Source organism: Gorilla gorilla, chromosome 11 (assembly GCF_029281585.2).
Source record: "Gorilla gorilla gorilla isolate KB3781 chromosome 11, NHGRI_mGorGor1-v2.1_pri, whole genome shotgun sequence".
Taxonomy (NCBI): Eukaryota; Metazoa; Chordata; class Mammalia; order Primates; family Hominidae; genus Gorilla; species Gorilla gorilla.
In genome coordinates this window covers 106,089,889-106,117,060 of record NC_073235.2, presented here as the reverse complement: position 1 = coordinate 106,117,060, position 27,172 = coordinate 106,089,889, and the positions used below count along the sequence as shown (strand labels likewise).

At 39.8% G+C, this 27,172-nt stretch overlaps 1 protein-coding gene across 10 annotated transcripts in view; it reads left to right on the top strand.

Annotated features, from left to right (window-relative positions):
• The window catches only part of RAPH1 (Ras association (RalGDS/AF-6) and pleckstrin homology domains 1), a 101,176-nt gene that overhangs the window by 26,450 nt on the left and 47,554 nt on the right, over positions 1-27,172 (top strand). For 9 of the 10 annotated variants that reach the window (XR_010129681.1, XR_010129680.1, XM_055379445.2 and 6 more), the window contains 3 exons: positions 13,473-13,592; positions 17,442-17,547; positions 18,664-19,169. Coding sequence is in view for 8 of the 10 variants with exons in the window: in XM_055379445.2 (XP_055235420.1) it covers positions 13,473-13,592; positions 17,442-17,547; positions 18,664-19,169 (732 nt within the window). In the remaining 2 variants the exon portion in view is untranslated. Of the gene's footprint in view, positions 1-11,427; positions 11,505-13,472; positions 13,593-17,441; positions 17,548-18,663; positions 19,170-27,172 lie in introns of those variants that run through there. The other variant, XM_055379444.2, reaches the window with a different exon arrangement.

Genomic DNA, 27,172 nt, shown 5'->3' with positions numbered 1-27,172 from the left:
CAAATATACTTTAGGAAAGGGAGCATATGCTTACATAATAGAAACCATATATTGGAGAAATACACAATTATTTTTCAGTGTCCTTAGACTAAATGTATTAATTTAGTAAAAGTGTTTTATAGCTTGTCTTTTTTTCCTTTTCCTTAAATTTATTTCTGAAATTTAGATGATCTATTTGTTAACACACTGTTTTCCTAATTATAGCTTTCTGAGGGTAAAGACTGTTTTTTCTTTTTATCTCTCCTCCTTCATCTCTCTCTTTCTTAATTTATTTTGATATACTGTTGACACTTGAACAACACAGGTTTGCACTGTGTGGGTCTGCTTGTATGCAGATTTTTTTTCAACCAAGCATGGATCATTGTGGTGATGTGAAACCTACGTATATGAAGGGTTTACTGGACTTGAATATGCATGATTTGGGTATAGGTGGAGGTCCTGGAACCAGTCTCCCTGGTGCCAAGGGAAAACTGTAATTTCAAACTTACAGAAAAGTTGTAAGAAGAATATAAACAACCTCAAGGCCAGGCGTGGTGGCTCACGCCTGTAATTCCAGCACTTTGGGAGGCCGAGGCAGGCGGATCACCTGAGGTTGGGAGTTCGAGACCAGCCTGACCAACATGGAGAAACCCTGTCTCTACTAAAAATACAAAATTAGCCAGGCATGGTGGTGCATGCCTGTAACCCCAGTGTATATTTCTTTCTTTCTTTCTTCTTTTTTTTTTTTTTTGAGACAGAGTCTCGCTCTGTCGCCCAGGCTGGAGTGCAGTGGCGCTATCTCAGCTCACTATACAAGCTCTGCCTCCCGGGTTTACGCCATTCTCCTGCCTCAGCCTCCCAAGTAGCTGGGACTACAGGCACCTGCCACCACACGTGTCTAATTTTTTTGTATTTTTTTTTTTAAGTAGGGATGGGGTTTCACTGTGTTAGCCAGGATGGTCTTGATCTCCTGACCTCGAGATCCGCCCGCCTCAGCCTCCCAAAGTGCTGGGATTACAGGCATGAGCCACCGTGCCCAGCCCCAGTGTATATTTCTTAAGATCAAAGATGTTCTCTTACGTCACTGCAATACTGTTATCAAAATCAGGAAATGTAACATTGATTCAATACTGTGATCTAATCCAGTCATATTTTGTCAACTGTTCCAACATTGTCCTTATGGCTATGTTTAGATATTTTCCCTGGGTCTAATATCCAGTCCAGGTTCAAGCATTGTATTTAGTTGTCATGTCTCTTTAAGTTCCATTGAATATGGAACATTTCCTTAGCTTTTCTTTGTTTCTTGGCCATCACATTATTGAAAAGTGTTGGCCAATTATTTTGTAAAATGTCTCTTATGATTTGATTCAGGTACTGCATTTTTTGCAGGAATACTACAGTGATGTTGTATCCTTCCCAATGCATTATAACTGGAACCCTCTGATGTTGGTTTGCCTCTGTAGTGATGATATTTTGGTCACTTGGTTAAGGTTGTCTTCTGAGTAATTTGTGGGGAGATATTTTGAGAATATATGTCATCAAATTTTCACCTACTAGTTTTAGCCTCTATTGATTCTTGCCTTGATTTTTAAAAACTTAGCAACTTGGTTTTTAAATTACTTTTAAAATAAATACTTTATAATTATAACAGTGGTTGCAAAATGGTGATTTTTTTTTTGTCATTTCATCTACATTAAGTAGTTGGCATTCTACAGTAAGGAAGAGCTTTCTTTACTGTGTATATTTTATTTAATTCAATATGGATTTTGTGGCCAGGCACGGTGGCACACACCTGTAATCCCAGCACTTTGGGAGGCCGAGGTGGGCGGATCACCTGAGGTCAGGAGTTCAAGACCAGCCTGGTCAACATGGTGAAACCCTGTCTCTACTAAAAATAAAAAAATTAGCTGGGTGTGGTGGCAGGCGCCTGTAATCCCAGCTACTTGGGAGTCTGGGGCAGGAGAATCGCTTGAACCTGGGAGGTGGAGGTTGCAATGAGTTGAGATTGTGCCATTGCACTCCAGCCTGGGCAACCCAGAGTGAAAGTTCATCTCAAAAAAAAAAAAAAAAAAAAAAAAATATATATATATATATATATGGATTTTAGTCAGTGGATTATAATTTGTTTCTATCATAATTTATTTCAGTATTTAACTTTTCACAGATTAGGCCCCTGATCTGGGCCTTCAGACTGGTTCCTGTGTCCATTTGACATGTGCCTATCATTAATTGAGGACTTTTTGCCACTAGATGATGTTCTAGAGGCTCATTTGTTTTTTGTTTTTTGGTTTTTTTTGAGACAGAGTCTCGCTCTGTTGCCCAGGCTGGAGTGTGCAGTGGCGCGATCTCGGCTCACTGCAAGATCTCATCTTGTTTTTTTTTCCCTGCCCAGCCCTGGAATTATTACTCCAGGTGTCTGTTACTTTTTGTGTAGAGTATATATACAGTATTTTGAAACCAAAAACTGGGAACCAAGTGTGCTAATTAATTACCTGGTGTCATTGCCACCAGGCTTTTTCAGTGGACATACCTACAAACACATAATACACACATATCTGTCTTTATTTCTGTCCATCTTTTTGTCTGTTTGAAACCTTGAGTTTATTTATACTGATAATTCAATACCTAATCCAAATGACTTCCAAGCTATAGGCTACATCTATTTGTCACCCCCTTTCCTCTCAAAGCATGGGTTGCCTCTGGGATTGGATTTCTTGCCAGTGCGTTTGGCCATCTGGTAGGGGAATAGGTAGTACAAAAGTGAAGAAAAACACTGCTGCCTCCCTCGTGAGGCTTTCCATAGTTTCAAGACCGTTTTCTCTAAGAGGAATGAAGTTGCAGCTTCTAATTCTAGTTGAGGCTGGAGTGGACATGCACAACATCAGCTGTCTGCAAAAAATAACTAAATAGCTACACTATGTAGTATAACAGCAGAAGGTCTGAAGTGTGGAGCAGCCGTGTGTGTGTATGTGCACGTGCGTGTGTGTATAGTAACTATTCATTTGCTAGGGCTGCAGTAACAAATTACTACACACTGAGTGGCTTAAAGCAACAGAAATTTACTGTCTCACAGCTCTTGAAATTGAGAATCTGGAATATAAACAACACAATCTTAATTATTTGTTGTTTTTCAGTTTTTATAGTTTTTTATCTACTCTGGTTTCAGATAATGCTTTATGGCATATTGTGTAATAGTTAATTATAAGATAATCAGAACTTTTTATTTATAGGGATGTTAGGGGTTTCTTTGTAGAGCGTTGAACTAAATTGTATTTTTCCACTTTAGTGATATGGTTTGGCTGTGTCCCCACCCAAATCTCAACTTCAGTTGTATCTCCCAGAATTCCTCTGTGTTATGGGAGGGACCCAGGGGGAGGTAATTTAATCATGGCGGCCAGTCTTTCTTGTGCTAGTCTTGTGATAGTGAATAAGTCTCACGAGATTTGATGGGTTTATCAGGGGTTTCCACTTTTGCTTCTTCCACATTTTCTCTTGCCACCGCCATGTAAGAAGTGCCTTTTGCCTCCCGCCATGATTCTGAGGCCTCCCCAGCCATGTGGAACTGTGAGTCCAATTAAACCTCTTTTTCTTCCCAGTCTCAGGTATGTCTTCATCAGCAGCCTGAAAATGGACTAATGCAGTAAATTGGTACCAGTAGAGTGTGGCGTTGCTGAAAGGATACCCAAAAACGTAGACGTGTCTTTGGAACTGGGTAACAGGCAGAGGCTGGAACAGTTTGGAGGGCTCAGAAGAAGACAGGAAAATGTAGGAAAGTGTGGAACTTCCTGGAGACTTGTTGAATGGCTTTGACAAAAATGCTGATAGTGATATGAACAATAAGATCCAAGCTGAGGTGGTCTCAGATGGAGATGAGGAACTTGTTGGGAACTGGAGCAAAGGTGACTCTCATTATGTTTTAGCAAAGACACTGGCGGCATTTTGCCCCTGCGCTAGAGATTTGTAGAACTTTGAAATGAGAGAGATGATTTAGGGTATCTGATGGAAGAAATTTCAAAGCAGCAAACCATTCAAAAGGTGACTTGGGTGCTATTAAAAGCATTCTGTTTTAAAGGAGAAACAGAGCATAAAAGTTCAGGAAATTTTCTGCCTGATGATGCAGTAGAAAAGACAAACCTTTTTTTTTTTTTTTTTTTTTTTAGGAGAAATTCAATCCAGCTGCAGAAATTTGCATAAATAGCAAGGAGCCTAATGTTAATCCCCAAGACCATGGGGAAAATGTCTCCAGGCCATGTCAGAGACCGTCACGTCAGCCCCCTCCCATCACAGGTCCCAGAGGCCCAGGAGGAAAAAGTGGTTTTGTGGGCCGGGCCCAGGATCCCTGTGCTGTGTGCAGCCTAGGGACTTGGTGCCCTGTGTCCCAGCCACTCCAGCTGTGGTTGAAAGGGGCCAACATAGAGCTTGGGCTGTGGCTTCAGAGGGTGGAAGCCCCAAGCCTTGGCAGCTTCCACGTGGTGTTGAGCCTACGGGTGCACAGAAGTCAAGAACTGAGGTTTAGAAACTTCGGTCTAGATTTCAGAAGATGTATAGAAACTCTTGGATGCCTAGGCAAAAGTTTGCTGCAGGGGCGGGGCTCTCATGGAGAACCTCTCCTGGGACAGTGCAGAAGGGAAATGTGGGGTTGGGGCCCCCACACAGAATCCCTACTGGGGCACTGCCTAGTGGAGCTGTGAGAAGAGGGCTATCGTCCTCCAGACCCCAGAATGGTAGATCTACAGACAGCTTGCACTGTGCACCTGGAAAAGCCTCAGACACTCAATGCCAGCCCGTGAAAGCAGCCAGGAGGGAGGCTGTACCCTGCAAAACCACAGGGGCAGAGCTGCGCAAGACCATGGGAACCCACCTTTTGCATCAGCGTGACCAGGATGTGAGACCTGGAGCCAAAGGAGATCATTTTGGAGCTTTAAAATTTGGCTGCCCCACTGGTTTTTGGACTTTCATGGGCCCTGTAACCCCTTTGTTTTGGCCAAGTTCTCCCATTTGGAATGGCTGTATTTACCCAATACCTGTACCCCCATTGTATCTGGGAAGTAACTAGCTTGCTTTTGATTTTATAGGCTCATAGGCAGAAGGGACTTGCCTTGTCTCAGATGGGACTTTGGACTGTGGACTTTCAGGTTAATACTGAAATTAGTTAAGACTTTGGGAGACTGTTGGGAAGGCATGATTGGTTTTGAAATGTGAGGACATGAGATTTGGAGGGGCCAAATGATATGGTTTGGCTGTGTCCCCACCCAAATCTCAACTTGAATTGTATCTCCCAGAATTCCTATGTGTTGTGGGAGGGGCCCAGGGGGAGATAATTGAATCTCGGGGGCCAGTCTTTCTTGTGCTAATCTTGTGATAGTGAATAAATTCATGAGATCTGATGGGTTTATCATGGGTTTCCACTTTTGCTTCTTCACATTTTGTCTTGCCACTGCCATGATTCTGAGGCCCTCCCAGCCGTGTGGAACTGTACGTCCAGTTAAACCTCTTTCTTCCCAGTCTCTGGTATGTCTTTATCAGCAGCATGAAAACAGACTAATACAGATGGGGAGTTCCTGTTTGGGATTTAATAGATTAAGAATATCCAATATTATGAAAATCTAATGTAAATAAAGGAATGCTTATTCTCATTAAAATATGGGTTCATATTTTCGTTTTTTTGTTGTTTGTTTGTTTGTTTGTTTTTGAGACAGAGTCTCACTCTGTCGCCCAGCCTGGAATGCAATGGCGGGATCTTGGCTCACTGCAACCTCTGCCTCCGTGATTCAAGCGATTCTCCTGCCTTAGCCTCCCGAGTAGCTGGGATTACAGGTGCCTGCTGGCCACTACGTCCAGCTAATTCTTGTATTTTTAGTAGAGATAGGGTTTCACCTTGTTAGGCTGGTCTCGAACTCCTGACCTAAGGTGATCCGCCTGCCTCGGCCTCCCAAAGTGCTGGGATTACAGGTGTGAGCCACTGTGCCTGGCCTGGTTCATCTTTCTGTAAAAGGAATTCTTTTTTTTTTTTTTTTTTTTTTTTTTGGGACGGAGTCTCACTCTGTTGCCCAGGCTGGAGTGCAGTGGCAAGATCTCGGGTCACTGCAGGCTCCACCTCCAAGGTTCACACCATTCTTCTGCCTCAGCCTCCCAAGTAGCTAGGACTACAGGCACCTGCCACCATGCCCGGCTAATTTTTGTATTTTTAGTAGAGGCGGGGTTTCACCGTGTTAGCCAGGATGGTCTCAATCTCCTGACCTCGTGATCCGCCCGCCTCGGCCTCCCAAATTCTTTTTCTAAGGGGTTCATTTAAGTGCCTGATAAATAAAACATTAATAAAATTGCCTTTGAATTTGATTTGTAACTCTTAGGCATTACAATCTCTACCAACTGTTAAAATAGTTCTAGTTTATTTTTATGCTTCATTATGTGATCTTAAATTACTTCACAGTTAATGTAGATGATAGTGAAGAGGATGTGTTAGTTACATCCTGGGTTGTCAGAAATGAAGGCTTAAATCAAAGAGATGGCATAAGGGTGTAAATCATCTTTCCTAGTACTTCTCTGTCCTCTGGGTAAAGAAGAATTTACTGTGACTGGCCCAAGAATAGCATACCTCTCTGTTAGGAAGGTTTGGTTCCATGTGGCAGTTTTACAAAACTGAGTTCCAGGTGTCAGCTCACTCTGAGGACCAGGCCATCCATGCAAGTTCCCTGGTAGCTAGTTAATTCAGGCTTGCTTCCATGAAGCTTCTGAATAGCATAGCACATTGCTTCCTTCTTAGTCCCTTTCAACACATAGGAGACCGTAGCTTCCTTTAAATTTGCTTCATGCACTGGTCTACGAAAGGAACTTTGTTGCTAGAGAATTTGTTAATCAAGATATCTTATATCTGTCGTCCCAGCTACTCAGGGAGGCTGAGGCAGGAGGACTGCTTGAGCCCAGAAGGTCAAGGCTGCAGGGAGCCCTGTTCTCCCAAAGTTAGTATTAATGTTCTTTGAAGTTACAGAATTTGTATTTGTTTTTTTGCCTTTTTTTTTTTTTTGCATAATGCTTAGCTTGATGCTTTGTAGGCAGAGTATTTTCGAAGGTTTGGATCCTAAGTAGAACCTTTCTGTAGACCCTTTCTATTGAGGGTCACTAATCTACAGAGGAAACTTCAGTGATGGATATATAAAAAGCAACTTTTAACTTTTTTTTTTAACTCATCTACTTTATAAATTAAGAGCAAAAGTTATAAAATTATCTTTATTTTTTTAAGAGATGAGGTCTCGCCATGTGGCCCAGGCAGGTCTCAAACTCCTGGGCTCAAGCAGTCTGCCCGCCTTGGCCTCCCAAAGTTGCTAGGATTACCGGCATGAGCCACCATACCTGGCCATGCAAATTCATTTTTAAAACTTCCCAGATGGTTTATTAAATTCCCAGTTTCCATTTGGGCAATTTATAAATAATAGCACTTCATTCACAGCAGAACTAAAGGTCTTGTTTTAAAATAGTGTAGTTGTAGGTAATGAGAGAAAGAAACCAAGCATACCAGGCACTGCCCCATCTGATAAGTAATTAATCCCCTACAATTCTCTTTCCATTTTACATTATGAGTGTCCTACTTCTTTTCTTTCCTTTCCCTTCTCTGCTCTGACTTCCTCTCTCCTCCTTTTGATGAGTCCTCTTCCTCTTTTTGTGCCTTACTAAATTTAACATTTTTTTTCTTATTGTTTCTCTCGTCTGATTTACGTTTCCTTCCTCTTGCTTTTATTTTGCAACAGTTGTAACTTGCACAGTTGGGGTACTCCTTGAACATGGAAGTCTTCACCTCCCTCCTGCCCCTTTCTCTAGTGCATGTTTTTCTTTAGAATTATTTTTAAGGTTAGAACAGCATAGGAGGTGTTGCTAAAACCATTTTTGTGAGAAAGCTATTGAAACATAACTGGAAATAAAGAACTAAAATTTATCTGTAAATGAATAACTGTGAGAGGAAGCATGAGACTATGGTAATGGAAGAGGAGTAATTGGGGTGTGTTAATGATGGATCCTCATGGTACCTGATTTCCTTATGGTTTTAAGGAGTACTCATTCTAGTACTTATTTAAGGAGTACACATTTACCTTTAACCAAATTGTGGTTACACAAAATGGCATTACTTACTGTCTTGCAAGAGCTCCCAGTAATTATTAAACAACATAGTTGTTTATATTTTGTTAAACTTAAGTGAGTATAAGCAATACCCTGGGTAACTTGTTGAAAATATTCCATCCTCTTGACATTAGTATTCAGTAGATTTTGAGTGGGCCATTTTAAAACTGACTTTAAAAGATGCACCCCAGGTAATTTTGATGCAGGCCATCAACAAACCACAACTGGAATAACATTGCCCTACAGGATAAAGTCCAAAGTTTTTAGTATGGCTTAGGATTTTGCCACTTCCTCCTCTCTAGCCTCATTTTCCATGAGTCTGTACCACCCATCCTATGCTTCAGAAATGCTAAGTCACTTTGAGTTCTAACATGTTGTTCTCACATCTTTATACCCTTGTATATGTTGGTTCCTCTGCCTAAAACACCCTTCTCCTTTCTCTTACATATTCACTCTTCAGGTCTCCACTGAAGCATCCCCACTTTCCTATCTTCTCAAACTGAGTTAAACTACGCTCACTTAACATACCTCTTTTATAGCACTTAACAGAGTGTTTCATCATTGTTGGTTTCCTTTTCTGTTCCCTACTAGATTATATGTTCCTTGAGGACAGAGGTTGTCATGTTCATCTCTTCCTCCAGTGTCTGGCACAGTGAATGTTCAATGAAATCAAAGCTTCTCTTGTGTCTTTGGAACATTGAGCACTCTAGACCCATGGAAATGGCTCTGATAGCACTCTGCTGTCCTGTATCTGAGCATGTTCATGTGGTTTTAACTTTAGAGGGCTGACCCAAGATGGTGCCCAGCCTATAAGAAAATGTCTGGGGGCACCTCATTTGATGTGTATGGTTAGTGGAAATTAAGCTGTATTGGGGAATTGGAGAATAAGGTTCATCAACAACAGCATTTAGAGAATGGAGAGTGGTTTTAGAGTGTGAATTCTTTAAGAAATGTTGTAGGACCTAAGTTTTTTTTGGAAAGTCTCTGAGTAAGTTTCTTAAGTTTTTTTTTTCTTTGAGATGGAGTTCACTCGTCGCTCAGGCTGGAGAGCAATGGCACGATCTTGGCTCACTGCAACCACTGCCTCCTGGGTTCCAGCGATTCTCCTGCCTCAGCCTCTCAAGTAGCTGGGATTACAGGCGCCCGCCACCATGCCCAGCTAATTTTTGTAGAGACGGGGTTTCACCTTCTTGGCCATGCTAGTCTTGAACTCCTGACCTCAGGTGATCCATCCGCCTTGGCCTCCCAAAGTGCTGGGATTACAGGTGTGAGCCACTGCACCCGGCCAGTTTTTTTTTTTGTTGCTGTTAAACTAATCCACATAGGGACAAATTGAAAATAGGACAAAATTGGCAAAAGTAACTTAAGTAGTTAACGTTCAATAGATACTTCCAAAATTTCTGTTAATTTTATGTTTCTCTGTCATTGCTGTCGTGTTCTCTAGTGATATTTTCCTCAAGTCGGCAGTAGTAGTCTAGATCAAAACAAAACTATAAATGAAAATTTTTAAAGGGATTTTTAAAATAGCCTGTTTGAATAGTAGGAAAAAAGCTCAGTTTAAAACACGCTAGCTTTGGATGCAGAGTCTGTACAGTCATGTGTCATTTAATGATGAAGATACTTTCTGAGAAATGCTTCATTAAGCACTTGTTGGGCCAGCATAATAAATTGTACTTACACAAACCCAGGTGGTATAGTCTACTCCACACCTAGGCTGTAGAGTATAGCCTGTTACTCCTAGGCTACAACCTGTACAGCATGTTACTGTACTGAACACTATAGACAATTGTAATACAATGGTATCTAAATTTAGAAAAGGTACAGTAGAAATACTTATGGGACCACCGTATAAGCAGTCTGTCATTGATCTGAACATCATTATGAGCACATGACTGTAGTTCTCTTTGGCTCCATTGTAATTTAAATTATTCCTTTATTTTGAACTATTTTATATTTATCTTATAATGTTATTTTCATGTTGTTTTATTTTTCCCAGTATGGCATTTTTTTATGGGCAGTTACACTCTTGTTCTCAGAAGTCCAGGATTTAAACCTTTCTTAAAATCGTTTCTAAAAATTTGAACTCTTGGTTTAAATGATATCTAATGTGGAAGCCCTATCTGTAAGATGCCTGAAATCGGAGGTGTTGTTTGAAACAGCAGACCTGGAGTGCTGTCCTCTAAGCCCTTCTCCAAGAACGGAGCTTGCCGCCCTTTCCGATTAGCTTTCCTCATTTATAAAATGGGAATGATATAATACCTGCCTATCACAATGGTTCGTGGAGGCCTATGACTAATGTTCTCTCCCTGTTCTCTTTGATTATAACTTCCTCTTAGTGTGTGTTATGATGTTCATACATCACAGATTTTCCTGATGATGAGTCACCTAAATATCATGTGACCACATTTTTACTATGGAGAATATAGTCACCATAAACCCAGTGCCTTGCGTATTATTGCCTAAAATACTCATTAAAGTTACTAAAGCTGCTGTTTCTGCCAATAGTGACATAATGGTATCTGTTGGACAACAGTGCTTCAGGCCCAGTTGTTTTAAATGTACTTAAGAGATATAAAATGTAATTAAGAATAAGTATTACTCTCTCAAAACAGAATTCCTCCTAGGATATTTTCTGGGTTATTCCAATGTGTTTAGTTTGAAAGATTAGGAAGTAAAAGCAAGTATATTCCAGATTATATTACTTATTAACCTTCTTTATGAAAACTGGCTATTACTGCTCCTGAGTGTTCTCAAACTAGCACCTATTTGAGTAATTAAGTCATCTGGTCAGATGAGGTTTTTCTTTTCAGTAACATTTTATGTTTTTCCTAGGTAGATCACTTAATGAACTCTGATACCAAGTTTCTGTTGAGATTGACCTATCAATTATATAGTAATGAATAAAATCTTAGAAATAATATTGTTACAAATTGTAAAAACCAAATCTTTTTAAGAATCAGATTTATGAATTGGGAAATTGGTAGATCCATTTTTCACTTGCCAGGGTAGAATGACCTGATTTATATATGATTAGAGTGATAAAAGATTAAAAAATGGAAATTATCAGTTTCTATTAGAGATATATTTATTAGAGATATTGGTTAGCTGTGGTTCTTCCCAGTATTAGGAGAATTAGAAAATTATTTCCCTTAAGTAATTAAATGAGATATGATATGATTTTCAGCATCTGAAAACTAAATTCAGTTTAATTTTGTAACATTATTTGACCCTTTCTGCAAAATTTTATATAGTGAAATAAGATTGAAAATTTAACTTCATGATACCATGTCAGATAATTAGATTCCTTACATTGTCTCCTAACCTTTAAGGATCCCAGATATAATTTTGTGGATTGCCGCTTTGAAGATACCAGTCCATGTGTGCTGCTGCAATAAAATTCCTGAGACTGGGTAATATATAAAGAACAGAAATTAATTTTCTTACTATTCTGGAGGCTGGGAAGTACATTATTAAAGCACTGGCATTTGGCGTCTGGTGAGGGCTTGTTGCTGGCTTCCTCCACAGGGAGGCACGAGATGTGCTCTTGCATAGCAGAAGAGTGGAAGAACAAAGGTAATCCAGTGCTTCATGAAATCTCTTTTATAAAATCCTTAATACCATTAATAAAGAAGGAGCCTTTATGGCCCAATCACTTCTTTAAGGCCCCACCCCTTAATACTATCGCATTGGCAACACTTGAGTTTTGGAAGGGACACATTAACACCATGGCATGTGTATATCAAGTTAGTAAAGATTAGGCATATCTTTTTTAATGGAATGCCCATACACCATATATAATCTTGGAGGAATTGCTTAAACCAGCTGACAGGCTATATTCCAAATATTGCCTAGATCTACCATAACAAAATTCGTGTTTTAGAAATGTGAGTCAAGAGTATTTAATGTAACATATGGTGATGATGTTCATTGTGTCCCTGGGACAGAAGTTGAAGGAAAAGGGATTGTGGTCAAATAACTTAGGAATATGCTGGTTTTTCTAACAAATAAAATTTTATCGGATTTTAGTCAGTAACTATGATATTAAGAAACATAAAATACCTACCATAACTTTGTAAACCAGGGGTTATAATCTGCTAACTTGAAGAAAAAAAACCATTTAATTTGTTTCAAGTTCATACTAACATGCCTGCCTGATTTTAATTTTAATTTTGGAATATGCTGGCTGGTTTAAGCAAAGCTAGTGTTTATTTGAAGATTTTCCAGGGCCTTTAATATTGAAATATTTATATTTATCAGATTAATCAGTCATCGATCTTACATTGTTTTATGTAATTTTTCTTCCCATCTTCTCAAAATAATGTGCAGGTTCCATGTCAGATATCACACTATTTTATTTTATTTATTTATTTTTTGAGATGGAGTTTCACTCTTGTTGCCCACACTGGAGTGCAGTGGCATGTTCTCGGCTCTCTGCAACCTCTGTCTCCCAGGGTCAAGTGATTCTCCTGGCTCAGCCTCCCAGGTAGCTGGGATTACAGATATGCACCACCACGCCCTGCCAATTTTGTATTTTTAGTAGAGATGGGGTTTTGCCATGTTGGCCAGGCTGGTTTCGAACCCCTGACCACAGGTTGATCCACCCGCCTCGGCCTCCCAAAGTGCTGGAATTACAGGCGCGAGCCACCACGCCCAGCCACACTATTTTATTAATGGGAAGAAGGAAGATAATTTCTTCTTTCAAGGGACTTATATTTGAAAAGTCACCACATAACAGGATTTGGATCTGGATTTAGAAGTTTTCAATTCTGTTCCCTTTTTGGGTTTTGTTGGAACTGATGAGGAAGTAAGGTAGAGAAAGAAGACAAATGGGATAGAAGGTGAGGGTAGGAGGGTAGAATAGAAAGAAACAAAACTAGATTAACATTTTTGTTTTGTCAAATTTTCTCTTAAATACTTGTTGGACTAAGGTTTTGCAGGGTACCTATTGGTATCTAAACAGATTTTTACAGAATAAACAGGACAATAATTTGCTCCATTAAAGTCTTCTGAAATGGCTTCTTTGTGGTGTTTGGGTGTCCTAGGATCTAGTAGTGGAGAGAACTGTACTACTGTTATGTGCTCTGCTGATTGAAAGGGGTGCTCTGTTAATTTTTTTAGTAATGCGATTCTGGTCATAATTTGATACTGTTGGCTTTTCTTTTACAGTTTCCTAAAAAATTTGAAACTTTATTCTTTGTTTCTACTCACTTGTGAACACTGTCTCCATTAATGACTTAAGATTTTCTTTTAGAATATAATTTCTAGTTGTGAAGATTTGACTTCAGAGGCATATAATATATATCAGAGCATATATGGCATAATTTTTCAAGTTAAACCTGTAACTTACTATTCATTCTACACAAATGTCTGTATTTCAGATGGAGCAGCTATCAGATGAAGAAATTGATCATGGTGCTGAAGAAGACAGTGACAAGGAAGATCAGGACCTGGACAAAATGTTTGGAGCCTGGCTTGGAGAACTAGACAAACTCACTCAGGTCGGACGTAGTGCTTGAAAAACTGGTTGAGGATTTGAAGTCACCATTGTGTTATGTGCAGAAGAGGATATGGATATAAGTTAAATTTTAAAGTATTGCCAGAAAGGAAGAAATGTTCAAAGTATTGACAAGTAAATGAAGTCATTCTAGAACAGAAGATATTAAGAATCTATGGTTATTTTAAGGATGTTAAAAAAAATACTTGTGAGAGAGGCTCTGTTCATCTAGAGGGGTTACTTAATATATGTTTCATAAATATGAGATAATTAGCTAAAAACTTTTAAAGCCTGAAATTCAAAAGTCTAAATTTTAGAAAACCCTATTACCTTAGTAAATTTGAATACATTTTCAACATAAATAATTTCCTTCCACGTAAATATTTTCTTTTTTTCTTTTTTTTTTTTTTTTTTTGAGACGGAGTCTTGCTCTTGTCATCCAGGCTGGAGTGCAGTGGCGCAATCTTGGCTCACCGCAAGCTCCGTCTCCGGGGTTCACGTCATTCTCCTGCCTCAGCCTTCCGAGTAGCTGGGACTACAGGCGCCCGCCACCACGCCCGGCTAATTTTTTGTATTTTTTAGTAGAGACGGGGTTTCACTGTGTTAGCCAGGATGGTCTCGATCTCCTGACCTCGTGATCTGCCCACCTCAGCCTCCCAAAGTGCTGGGATTACAGGCGTGAGCCACCGTGCCTGGCCCCATGTAAATATTTTCTATGACATGATTGTAGAATACCGACAAAACCTAATTCTGGGCTGCATTTTAAAACAGTGGCAAAATCTTTTCATTTTGCTTTATTCAATCTTGGGTTTTTAAAGAAGGTGACCTTGTCCTCTAAACCAGCACACTTTTTAGAATAAAAGGGTACTGTTATTATTGCCCCAGTAATACATTATATTCACTGTGTGAAGATGGTTATGTTTATTAAATAAATTTAACTTCATGGCAATGAGAACATTAGAACAAAACTTATTTACTCATAAATAATGTCTTTGGAAAGAACATTTGTGTAAAATTGCGTAGGTATTAGCTTCCTTAACTGAAGGAAAAGCAAAGTGGGCAAGGTGGAAGCTTAAATTACTAGCAGCTTATTTCTGTAGCAATCTAGAATTCAAAGTGATAAACTCTTCATGTAATTCTTGCTAGATCATTTTGAAAGGCAGACATCTTTGTGACCATAATCTGTTAATACTGTATTTTGGGGGGAATTTTTTTTTTTTTTTTTTTTTTTTTTTTTTGAGATAGAGTCTCACTCCTGTCGCCCAGGCTGGAGTGCAGTGGTGTGATCTCAGCTCAATGCAACTACCGCCTTCCGGGTTCAAGCAATTCTCCTGTCTCAGCCTCCCAGGTAGCTGGGATTACAGGCATGCGCCACCATGCCCAGCTGGTTTTGTATTTTTATTAGAGACAGAGTTTCCCCATGTTAGCCAAGCTGATCTTGAACTCCTGACCTAGGTAATCCACCTGCCTCGGCCTCTCAAACTGCTGGGATTACAGGTGGGAGCCACCACACCTGGCCAGGGAGAATGTTTTCAACTCCTACTAGGATTTCATAGGTATCATTCCCTTCATCTCTAATCAGAAGAAGTGACATTTTTTGTCAGAGATGTCTTATGTCTGTAATTGCCAAATTCTGTTTTAATTCTTAATTTATAAAAAGGGTGATTTAGGCATAGAGATTATCACTAGGCTATGCAGTCCTACGCTGGGAGAGAGAGGAAGCAAAGAAGAGCAAATAGAAAATGATAATGCATGGAGAAAAGTATGCAAGGGCCAGCTGACATGTGGGGTGTTCTTGACCATGTGGTTTTATTGTCCATGCTTGGGAGGAGGGGCCCAAAAGAGAAAAGGCAGGTAGATATTGGTCCAGCTGCTCTGGGTGAAATAGGAACTACATGATGCTGCCCTGAAAATGGTGTTTCTACTGGTTTGATACCTTGTACTTTCCCCTGTATTTTAAGTTGCCTGACATAAAAGTGTGAAAAGCCACTAATGATGTGACTGTTCTTTTCATTATATAAATCTGTCTTTAGAGAGAAAAAAAGATTAAAACTGTGGCATAGTGTGACTCACTGCTAATGTGTTGCTTTGTAACACTTGGGACATTTTCAAGAGATGTTTGACTTTACGAAGTTTGTGGCTAAAACCTCAAGTTTCTTGTTTATTTCATTACTTTAGTTCATTACAGTGTTATCTGTACACCTGTATCACGTACTCAGTGGTATGGTATTTTCAACTTAGAATTAAAACAAGTTTAAGTTTTAAAGTTTTAGGTAGTTGGTCAGTCTTCTAAAATAGTTTGTAAAGTTTTGTATGTATGTGCATTTTTCTGGAAGAGAGTTCATAGCTTTTATAAAATTCTCAGCAACCCCTTTAAAAAGGTTAAGAGTTCGTGTCTGGGCAACAGAGCATGACCTTGTCTCAAAAAAAAAAAAAAAAAGATAGCATTATAAACACATAGAATATCCAGCATTCTTTTAAAATTTGAAGCTTGTTCAGTGCTTACTGTAGATATAAATTAAAGTTTTAAAACACTAATCCTTATATTTTGTGAATCTATTAAACAATAACTACTGACCCTTTCTCTGAATTTCTCTGTTGTAAATATCTTTTTTCCTTGCTCTAGAAAGGTTAGAGAGGAAGAGTATCATTTAAACTTACAAGTGTAACTTACAAGTCACCCTACCCAAAGTATACAGTATGATTCAAGATTTGTCACAGGCAGTGTAGCTGGGTTGCAATTTGCCCTCCTTTTGATAGAACTGGAGAAGGACAAGAATATTTCATCATTGTTTGAACTTGTAATCACTTTCCATTAAAAAAATTAGTGAGTCTTGGGTCTTAATAATTTTAAATCCAGAACTGTCCGTTATCTTCAGAGTACTTCATATAGCAAAGATCGAGGCTTTCCTGGACCTAAACCAAATCCCTTTGAGGAAAGAAAGAACAGAACTCTCTGTGCGGTTTCTTTTTTTTTTTTTTTTTTTGAGATTGAGTCTCCCAGGCTGGAGTGCAGTGGCGTGATCTCGGCTCACTGCAACCTCTGCCTCTCAGGCTTAAGCGATTCTCCTGCCTCAGCCTCCCAAGTAGCTGGGATTACAGGCGCCCGCCACTGTGCCCAGCTAATTTTTGTACTTTTAGTAGAGATGGGGTTTGGCCCTGTTGGCCAAGTTGGTCTCGAACTTCTGACCTCAGGTGAACACCTGAGAAACACCTGTTTCTTAGCTTACCATGTCCATATTCACTTACCTCACTTATTTTATAGTGCATGTATATAAAATGAAGTCAGTCACTATACTTAATATATTTGAAAAGATATTTACTCTGAACTATGACAATCTCAAGTGCCTTTAAAAGTAAGCATAGGCCGGATATGGTGGCTCACGCCTGTAATCCCAACACTTAGGGAGATGGAGGTGGGCAGATCACTTGAGGCCAGAAGTTCGCAACCAGCCTGGCCAACATGGTGACACCCTGTCTCTACTAAAAATACAAAAATTAGCCGGGCATGGTGGCACATGCCTATGGTCCCAACTACTCAGGAGGATCCCTTGAACCCGGGAGGCGGAGGTTGCAGTGAGCCAAGCTTGTGGCATGGCACTTAAGCCTGGGTGACAGGACGAGACTTCATCTCCAAAAAAAAAAAGTAAGCATATATCTAAAGATTGAAATAAGTATAACCAAAATAATAATGTGAAATACAATTATACTTTTCCTTAAGTCTATTACTTAGGAGAACTTTGGTTTAATTAATTATAGTGTGGCAGTTCACTTAATCATAAAACAAACTTCATCTTTTTTATATTATTGAAACCTGAATTTAATATGACTATTAAACTTTCTTTTTATAAAGAGTTTGGATTCTGACAAGCCCATGGAACCAGTAAAAAGATCTCCTCTTCGCCAGGAAACAAACATGGCCAACTTTTCTTACCGCTTCTCCATATACAACTTGAATGGTAAGATGTAATTGGAAATAAAATGTAAAATAATATGCTAAGTCACATAATGTAGGAGCAGTACAACTGCAATTCCCAATATAAAAACTCGATATAAAAGCTACATGCATAACTTGACCAAGTTCTTAAATTTCTTTTTTTCTTTTCTTTTTTCTTTTTTTGAGACAGAGTTTCGCTTTTGTCGCCCAGGCTGGAGTTCAGTGGCACAGTCTCGGCTCACTGCAACCTCTGCCTCCCAGGTTCAAGCGATTCTCCTGCCCCAGCCTCCCGAGTAGCTGGGATTACAGGCATGCACAACCACACTTGGCTAATTTTGTATTTTTTAGTAGAGATAGGGTTTCACCACGTTGGCCAGGCTGGTCTCGAACTCCTGACCTCAGGTGATCCACCTGCCTCAGCCTCCCAAAGTGCTGGGATTACAGTTGTGAGCCACTGCGTCCAGCCCTTAAATTTCTTGATTTGTGTATTTTATTAATATTACTAATTGAAAATATCACAGAAAAAAGCAAACTAGAATATAACTAAAAGATAGTTGGTTTTATTAATAATTGACAAAGTACATACCCAGGTGGAACCCCACAGCAAACTTAATTGCATTGTTTTCTCACCGGATTAAAGTCCAGTGAAGTTACTTCTTAGTAATTTTTAAAGCAGCCACTGTGGCCTTTATCTATTGTATTCCACCTAGTCAAGTTTATAATATTGACCTGTCAGTCTGTAATTTTTTAGACTTTTGACTTCTCTTTTTTATGCCCTCAGCTCTTTCAGTATTAACATCTCTATCAAAGCATTGATCATATTAACAATATATTGAAGCCTGTGGTAAAAAGTTGCACAGAGGAATGTGGTTAAAACCATGGAACAGTATAAGATTTTTGTAGTGTTTTTGTCTTTGAACTCATAATTTATTCTCCTCTGATTATTACAAGCCTTAAAAGAGGAGGACTGTGTACTTCTAAAAATTTCTCTTGGAATTTAAAACAAAAACCAGAAATACTTAATTTTATTTGCTTTAGGCCCAACAAAATATATTCTTTTGCTTCATCACCTGCATTTATTAACTGATTTATAATAGAGTGTATAAATTCTGGAAACATTATGTGTTGTTCATTGCAGAAGCTCTGAATCAGGGAGAGACTGTGGATCTGGATGCCTTGATGGCTGATCTTTGCTCTATAGAGCAGGAGCTCAGCAGCATTGGTTCAGGAAACAGTAAGCGTCAAATCACAGAAACGAAAGCTACTCAAAAATTGCCTGTTAGCCGACATACATTGAAACATGGCACCTTGAAAGGATTATCTTCTTCATCTAATAGGATAGCTAAACCTTCCCATGCCAGCTACTCCTTGGATGATGTCACTGCACAGTTAGAACAGGCCTCTTTGAGTATGGATGAGGCTGCTCAGCAATCTGTGCTAGAAGATACTAAACCCTTAGTAACTAATCAGCACAGAAGAACCGCGTCAGCAGGCACAGTGAGTGATGCTGAAGTACACTCTATTAGTAATTCCTCCCGTTCCAGCATCACTTCTGCAGCTTCCAGCATGGACTCTTTGGATATTGATAAAGTAACACGCCCTCAAGAGCTGGATTTGACACATCAAGGGCAGCCAATTACTGAGGTAAATAAATGGAACTTTTTCCCTGGTATTTTGTTATTAAAATAAAGGAGAAATTATATTCAAATAATTAATTTTAATTAACTTCTTAAATTCTTCTACATTTATAATTTGTCAAAGATACTTCTGAGATAGGTTTCAAGAGTACAGAAGGAATATATTATCAGATATGGTAGTGGCACAAAGATGATTTAGAAGAAATTTAGTTTCTTTTTTATTCTCGTGACTATAGTATTTGGAAGTTCTTGAATGGCATTTTTTATTGTAATAGTCATTTCACGTGATTTGAAAAATTAAAATGATTCACAAAACTATTTAGTTATTTAATGTATGTTGATTTAAAGTAAAACTTAAGAAAAACACTCATATCACCATTGTGGTCCTCCAAGATGCTAGTTTACAGGGTTAACTCCATTTCATTATCTTTTTTTTTTTTTCTCCTTTTTTTTCTTTGAGATGGAGTTTGTACTCTTGTACAACTCATGCCCAGGCTGGAGTGCAGTGGCGTGATCTCAGCTCGCTGCAACCTCCACCTCCCAGGTTCAAGTGATTCTCCTGCCTCAGACTCCCAAGTGTAGCTGGGATTACAGGCGCTCACCACCATGCCCAGCTAATTTTCATATTTTTAGTAGAGATGGGATTTCACCATGTTGGCCAGGCTGGTCTCGAACTCCTGACCTCAGGTGATCCAACCGCCTTGGCCTCCCAAAGTACTGGGATTACAGGCGTGAGCCACTGTGCCCGGCCCTCCATTTCATTATTGAAGAGTCAGTATGGTATATTGAAAAGGGCCACCAGGTGTGGAATCAGGAAACTTGATTCTGAGTTTTCCTTGCCACTCACTACCCATGGGACCTTAAGTGAGTTATTCTCTTAAACATCAATTTCTCACAAGTAAAATGGAGTTCATAGTACTATATCTGCCTTCCTGATAGGGTGGTTCAGAGAACAAAAGTTGTTCATAAACAGTTTTTTTTTTTTTTTTTTATAGACGGAGTCTCATTCTGTCGCCCAGGCTGGAGTGCAGTGGCGTGATCTTGGCTCACTGCAACCTTGCCTCCCGGGTTAAGTGATTCTCCTGCCTCAGCCTCCTGAGTAGCTGGGATTACAGGCGTGTGCCACCATGCCTGGTTAATTTTTGTATTTTTGGTAGAGACGGGGTTTCACCATGTTGGCCAGGCTGGTCTCGAACTCCTGACCTTGTGATCCGCCCACCTCCCAAAGTGCTGGGGTTACAGGTGTGAGCCACTGCGCCCAGCCAGAGTTCGTAGTACTATATCTGCCTTCCTGATAGGGTGGTTCAGAGAACCGTAAGTTATTCATGAACAGATTTTTAAAAGATGGAATTTTTTTCAGTGTGTGACTGGATAAGATAGGGAATAGATTTGCAATAACAAGTTCAACAGAAGCTGAGTTTGGTGAAAGAGAATCCTTTATTGAGTTGTTTTCATCAAAGAGATGGTAATTCTGTCATAGGGTAGCAGCAAGAAAGAAGAAAAATGGGGCAAAGTGAAGTCAACATTTCCAATAAGCTTGTGTTGACAATAATATGGGATAAAAGAATCTATTTATGAATAATCAGTACTAAAGTAAAATCTTGAATTTTAACTATTACTTGACATCATTTTTTTTTCGTAACTTATTTAATTCTTTGGATTAATTGCCATCAGTAGGTAACTCTTGGTACCCACCTATGTGCGTAGCTTTGTTTTTGGTACTGTGGAGCACAAAAGGAGTATGAATCATGGTGGTGTGGAGATAAACTTGAGTTATTTCAAAGAAAGCGAATCTTATCAATATGAAGAATAAACTTTCATTTATTTAAAATGAAACTTATCTAAGTGGTATATATTCTATAGAGAACTTGAAAACTGATTTCTAGGCCGGGCGTGGTGGCTCACACATGTAATCCCAACACTTTGGGAGGCCGAGGCGGGCGGATCACCTGAGGTCAGGAGTTTGAGACCACCCTGGCCAACATGGTGAAACCCTGTCTCTACTAAAAATACAAAAAAAAATTAGTTGGATGTGGTGGCGCATGCCTGTAATCCCAGCTACTCGGGAGGCTGAGGTAGGAGAATCACTTGAACCAGGGAGTCGGAGGTTGCAGTGAGCCAAGATCGTGCCACTGCACTCCAGCCTGGCGACAGCAAGACTCCGTCTACAAAAAAAAAAGGAAAAAAAAACTGATTTCTATTTTGTGATACCTGGGAATTATATTTAGCCACCAGCTACTTAATATGTATCATTTCATGTCCTTTAGATTTACCTGCTAGGATATGAGCAATATTTTATTAGGGATGTGCTTTCTTGGCCATTCTTTGTTTTGTACGTTGATATTCCTTCCAATCAGTTTACAGTATTTTGAGTTGGATTAAGACGCATGAGGGACAAGTTATAAACTAATCATTAAGGATCTTCTAATACCGTATGCATGTCTATCTTTCTGTCTGTAAAATGTGCTCATTATAAAAGTTCATACATTATAGGGGCAAATTGAAGTAAAACGTGAAAAGTTCCTCTCTCCCAGCAAGCGCACTTCAAATGGTATCTAGTGGTGTCCATGGATATCACTGTGAATACTGCAAAGATACCAGTGCTCAATGGTATAATGTTTAATATAAGAGTTTAATGTAAGGTTTGGTGAGTAAACCAGGACTATAGCAGGGAAAGGAGTTAAAAAGCCTTATCTATTATCTAGCTAGCCTGTTCTTTTGCCTCACCTAGGAGTATAGAAAGGTGGTTTAACAAACCCGGAACTTGCTTCCATTTGCTTTTTTCCTAGGTCTAGTCTGTTCTGATTCAAGTAAAGTAAACTGAGGCAAGCTTAATATATCCTGAACTCATGTATCAGATTGTCTTTAAATGCAAATACAGTTTTAAAAATATTTTAGTTTTTCATGCATGGCGTTAAATAGTTCTATGAGATATGTTACGGAAAACTATCCTTTACTCACATACACATCATATTCTGCTTCCAGAGGTAAGCAATTTTTGCTCATTTAGCTGATTTTTAGGGACTTTACCTCTTTATCATTAAGTCTACATACACATTGCCATTTCTTGATTTTCTTTTTAGTGGTATGTATTACCTATTGACTTCTCACTCTACTCCAGAAGATGGAGGGTATAGCTGTCTATATACAACTTCTTCTCACTTCTCCCTTCCTGTTTTTCCATTCTCCAAATATATTTTGATTGAGCTCATATTCAGTGTTTATATTAAAATGACTATATACTTGCAATTTACTGCTAACCTCCATATACTCTTATGACTACATCCCCTTTCTGGAATATCATTTTACTTTTACTGGAATGAATATATTTTTAAAAATATTTAATTTTCTATATGGTGATCACTGTTTCAACTTCAGACTTTCTCCCAGTTGATTAAATCTCTCTGGTTCAAGCCAAATTAGCATTCCATTAATTGCATCTTCTTAAAATTCTATTTATTTCTTTTCTCTTTTTTTTTTTGTAGTCTTCAGGATTATCCTTAGGTCTTTTTTCCTAGGCTGGTGAGCTTCTCTGGAGAAGATTCTTCCAGTCTTCTATGCTGGCTGCCAGTGTTTTAGTAGCCCATTTGGGAAAGAAGGGTTGGAACATGAGGATGGTCCCCATTGTTCCAGTCTATGAACTTTCATCAAATCCTTCTAGGTCAGGGTTTCTCAGCTATCAGCACTATTGACATTTGGGCTAGATAGTTTTGTGAGTGGCTGTCTTATGCACTGTAGGATGTTTAGCAGCATCCCTGGCCTGTACACACTAGATGTCAGTAGTACACATTTACCTTCTTCAGTTGTGACAACTAAAAACGTCCGTAGACATTGTTACATGTTGCTTGTAGGACAAAATCCACCCCCAATTGAGAATCACCACTGCTCTAGGTAGAGAGGGTTAACAGTAGGCCTGAGTCCTTTTCTTCGTGGAAAATGACCTTGGGTTTTCCTTCTCCTGGCATTCTTTTCCTGGACACATACTGGATTAAGAATTAAATATAGAATATCTCCAGGTAATATTGTTTATTGTGAAACTGACCCCTGTTGGTGAGTGTATATGGACCAGGAAGACTGTCCATGAATGAATAAATTAGCCTATGAAAAGACACAGACCTTGACTTCGTGGTGTGCAGTGTAACTCTTTTTTTTTTTTTTTTTTTTTTTTTGAGACAGAGTCTCACTCTTGTCCAGGCTGCAATGCAGTGGCGCAATCTCAGCTCACTGCAACCTCTGCCTCCCAGGTTCACATGGTTCTCATGCCTCAGCCTCCCGAGTAGCAGGGATTACAAGCATATGCCACCACGCCTGGCTAATTTTTGTATTTCTTTTTTTTAGTGGAGACAGGGTTTCGCCATGTTGGCCAGGCTGGTCTCAAACTCCTGACCTCAAGTGATCCACCCGCCTCGGCCTCCCAAAGTGCTGGGATTACACTGTGGGAGCCACTGCACCTGGCCAGCAGTGTAACTCTTATAAATGAGCATGAACGTGTTCTTTAAGGGGCCCTGGAACTTGCCCTCATTGGCTGTTAAAAGGTACTGCTGGTTCCCGTGGAGCATGAAGTTTCCCTAAGCCAGGGTGTTTTCTGCACTTACCATGTGGTCTCTTTCCCTTACAATGAGCTATTTATGGGCCCAAAAAGGGCCTGTGGTGAGCTGTATGGACTCCCTCGGAAGATGGCATGTCTCTTTTTATTTATTCAGAACTGAGTGAATCTGGCTTCAAGCTATGGTCTGTTGGGTCTTGTCAGCGAATGTTAATCTGTACCTGAGACCACTGCTGGTGGGCGAGTGAGTAAAAGAGGGAATCTGAGAATTAGCTGCTTTCTTAAATGTGTTTTCAACCATTCTTCCTGCTTTTAGTCTCACCATCACCTGTCTACTCTTGCTTCTGAGGACTTCTGAGGTTACACGATATAAATTGAGTGCTCCTCTGCTTTTCTCCAGTGCTGGCCCAGCATTCAGCTTCTCTTGGATTTGCTAAATTGGTTACCACTCAGCCATATGCTTTTTTCCCCATCTTCCCACCCCCATTTTAATCCCTGTAAAACAATGCTTCACAACTTGGGCTACTTTGTCCTGCTGGGGATATGCAACATTTTTGGTTGTCCATCAAGGGCATGTGCTACTACTGGCATCTAGTGGGTAGAGGCCAGAGGTGCTTCTAAACATCCTACAGTGCACAGGACAGCCCACATGAAGGATAATTATCTGGCCCAAAATAGAGCCAAGGTTGAGAAACCACATTTTAAATCGTGTGGCACCTGTTAGTCACGATCAGCAAGGTGGCAGTTATAGTATGTTGTATGAAGTCCTTCTGTTGAAAGTTTCTAATAAAGATCAAGAAAGTACCAGCATCAAATCTTCTTAGATTCAAGGAAATATAGGTATCTTTGGCCAGTCCCTCTCTCCTGAACTCCAGGTGCATATATTCCATCTCTAATCAATATCTCTATTTGGATGTCTAATTGTGTATTATATTTCTCCAGAGAGATAGAACCAATAGGATATGAATGGGGATTTATTATGGAAATTGGCCCACACCATTATGAAGGCTGAGAAGTCATATGACAGGCTGTCTGCAAGCTGGAGACCCTAGGATGGTGGTAGTGTGACTTAGTCCGAGTCAGAAAGCCTCGGAACCAGGAAAGCCCATGGTATAATTATCAGTCCTAGGCTGAAGGCCTGGGTACCCAAGGGAGGCTGCTGGTATAAGGCCTGCAGTACAAAGACTGGAGAGCCTGGAGTTCTGATATCCAAGAGTAGGAGCAGAGTGTCCCACCTCTAGGAAGGATAGGGAGGAAATCACCTTTTCTCTGCCTTTTTTGTTCTATCTGGGGCCCTCAGTCAATTGGATAGTGCCTACCCACAATGAGGATGGATCTTCCCCACTCAGTCCTGGTTCACACACCATCTCCTCTGGAAACACTCTCACAGACATACCCAGATGCTTTACCAGTTCTCTAGGTATTCCTTAATCCAATGAAGTTGATACCTAAAATTAACCATCATAAATAGATTGCTCAAATTTAACTGGTCTAAACCTAAAGTCCTGCTCTTTCTCTTCAAACTTATTTCTCCCACTGTCTTCTCTATCTCAAATAATGGATATTCCATCCGTCTTGTTCATCAAGCAAACTCCTTGGAGTCTTTATCTACTTATTTTCTTTCTACCTCCCTTTCAATCCAGCAGCAAATTCTGTTGGCCTTATCTTCAGAGTATGTCTAGAATGTGATCACTTCTCACCGCCTTCACTGCCACCAAGCCAACATCATCTTGATTTAGATTTTTGAATAGGCTTCCTTCTGGTCTTTCTGCATTCACCTTTCTCCCTTAACAGTCTATCATCCACACTGCAGCCAGAGTGATCCTTTTGAAAGATAAGTCAAATCATCTCTTTTCAAACCTAAAGGCTTTGCATCTCAAGGTATAGCCCAAACCCCTATAATGCCTATAAAGCCTTGCCTGATCTGCTTTCCCATTACCACCTATTTTTCTTTCTTCTGTCCCTTACCCCACTAGCCATACCGTCCCATACTTGTTCTCAGCCAGTAGCCAGAGCCTGCCTCTTAGCCTTTGCACTTATTCAACCCTGCCCAGACGCCTTTCCCCAGTCTTCTGTGTAACATACTCCTAGCTACCTTCTGGAATTTGCTCAAATGTCACTTTCTTATTGAGGCGTTCTTTGATTATGCTATTTAAAAATGGAGCTCCCCTTACGCTGCCATATTATTACCTTTTTTTGTTTTTTTTTGTTTGTTTTGTTTTTTTGAGACAGATTCTCGTTCTGTCACCCAGGCTGGAGTGCAGTGGTGCCATCTTGGCTCACTGTAACCTCTGCTCCCTGGGTTCAGTGGATCCTCCTGCCTCAGTTTCCTGAGTAGCTGGGTCCTCAGGCATACGAGATCATGCCCATTTAATTTGGAATTTGGAATTTTATACATGACAGTGTATTTTTAAAATGAAAATACTTTGTAAAGCTATTAGTTTATAGCAAATTCAAAGGATTTTTTTCATCATAATATACATAATCATCAAGTTTTCTTAAGATTCAGCAAAACCTTTTGCTAAATTTAAAGGAATAGGTAAGGTTGGCATAGTGACTCACGCCTGTAATCCCAGCACTTTGGGAGGCCAAGGCAGGTGGATCACCTGAGGTCATGAGTATCAGACCATCCTGGCTAACATGGTGAAACCCCATCTCTACTAAAAATACATAAATTAGCCAGGCGTGGTGGCGGGCACCTGTAATCCCAGCTACTTGGGAGGCTGAGGCAGGAGGATCACTTGAACCTGGGCGGCAGAGGTTGCAGTGAGCTGAGATGATGCCACTGTACTCCAGCCTGGGCGACAGCAAGACTCCGTTTCAAAAAGTAAAATAAAATAAAATAAAGGAATAGGTATCAGATGAAAAAAGAGGCTGAAGATTTAGTGAAATCCAGGGGAAAAGCCTAATTCACACAAACGTATTTCAAATAAACCCCCCCAATAATTACTGGCACATATGCCTTGACTCTTATTGTTTGTGTTTCTTGGAAATCTGTGTGTGTTTTGTTTTGTTTTGTTTTTCTGCAGAAGTAAAAAGCATCTTTAGGTTTAGGTCTGTTTTTGTTTTGGGTTTGTGGAGGGCTGGTAAAGGACCTTTTTTTAGACAATAATAGAAATATATTCATGTGGCCTGGTGCAGTGGCTCACGCCCGTAATCCTAATACTTTGGGAGGCCAAGGTGGGCGGATCATTTGAGGTCAGAAGTTCGAGACCAGCCTGGCCAACATGGTGAAACCCTGTCTCTACTAAAAATACAAAAAAAAAAAAATTAGCCTGGCGTGGTGGCAGGCGCCTATAATTCCAGCTACTCGGGAGGCTGAGGCAGGAGGATCACTTGAATCTAGGAGGTGGAGGTTGCAGTGAGCCAAGATCATGCCACTGTACTCCATCCTGGGTGACAGAGCGAGCCTCCATCTCAAAAAAAAATATGTGTATATATATATATATTCATCTATTTAAAAT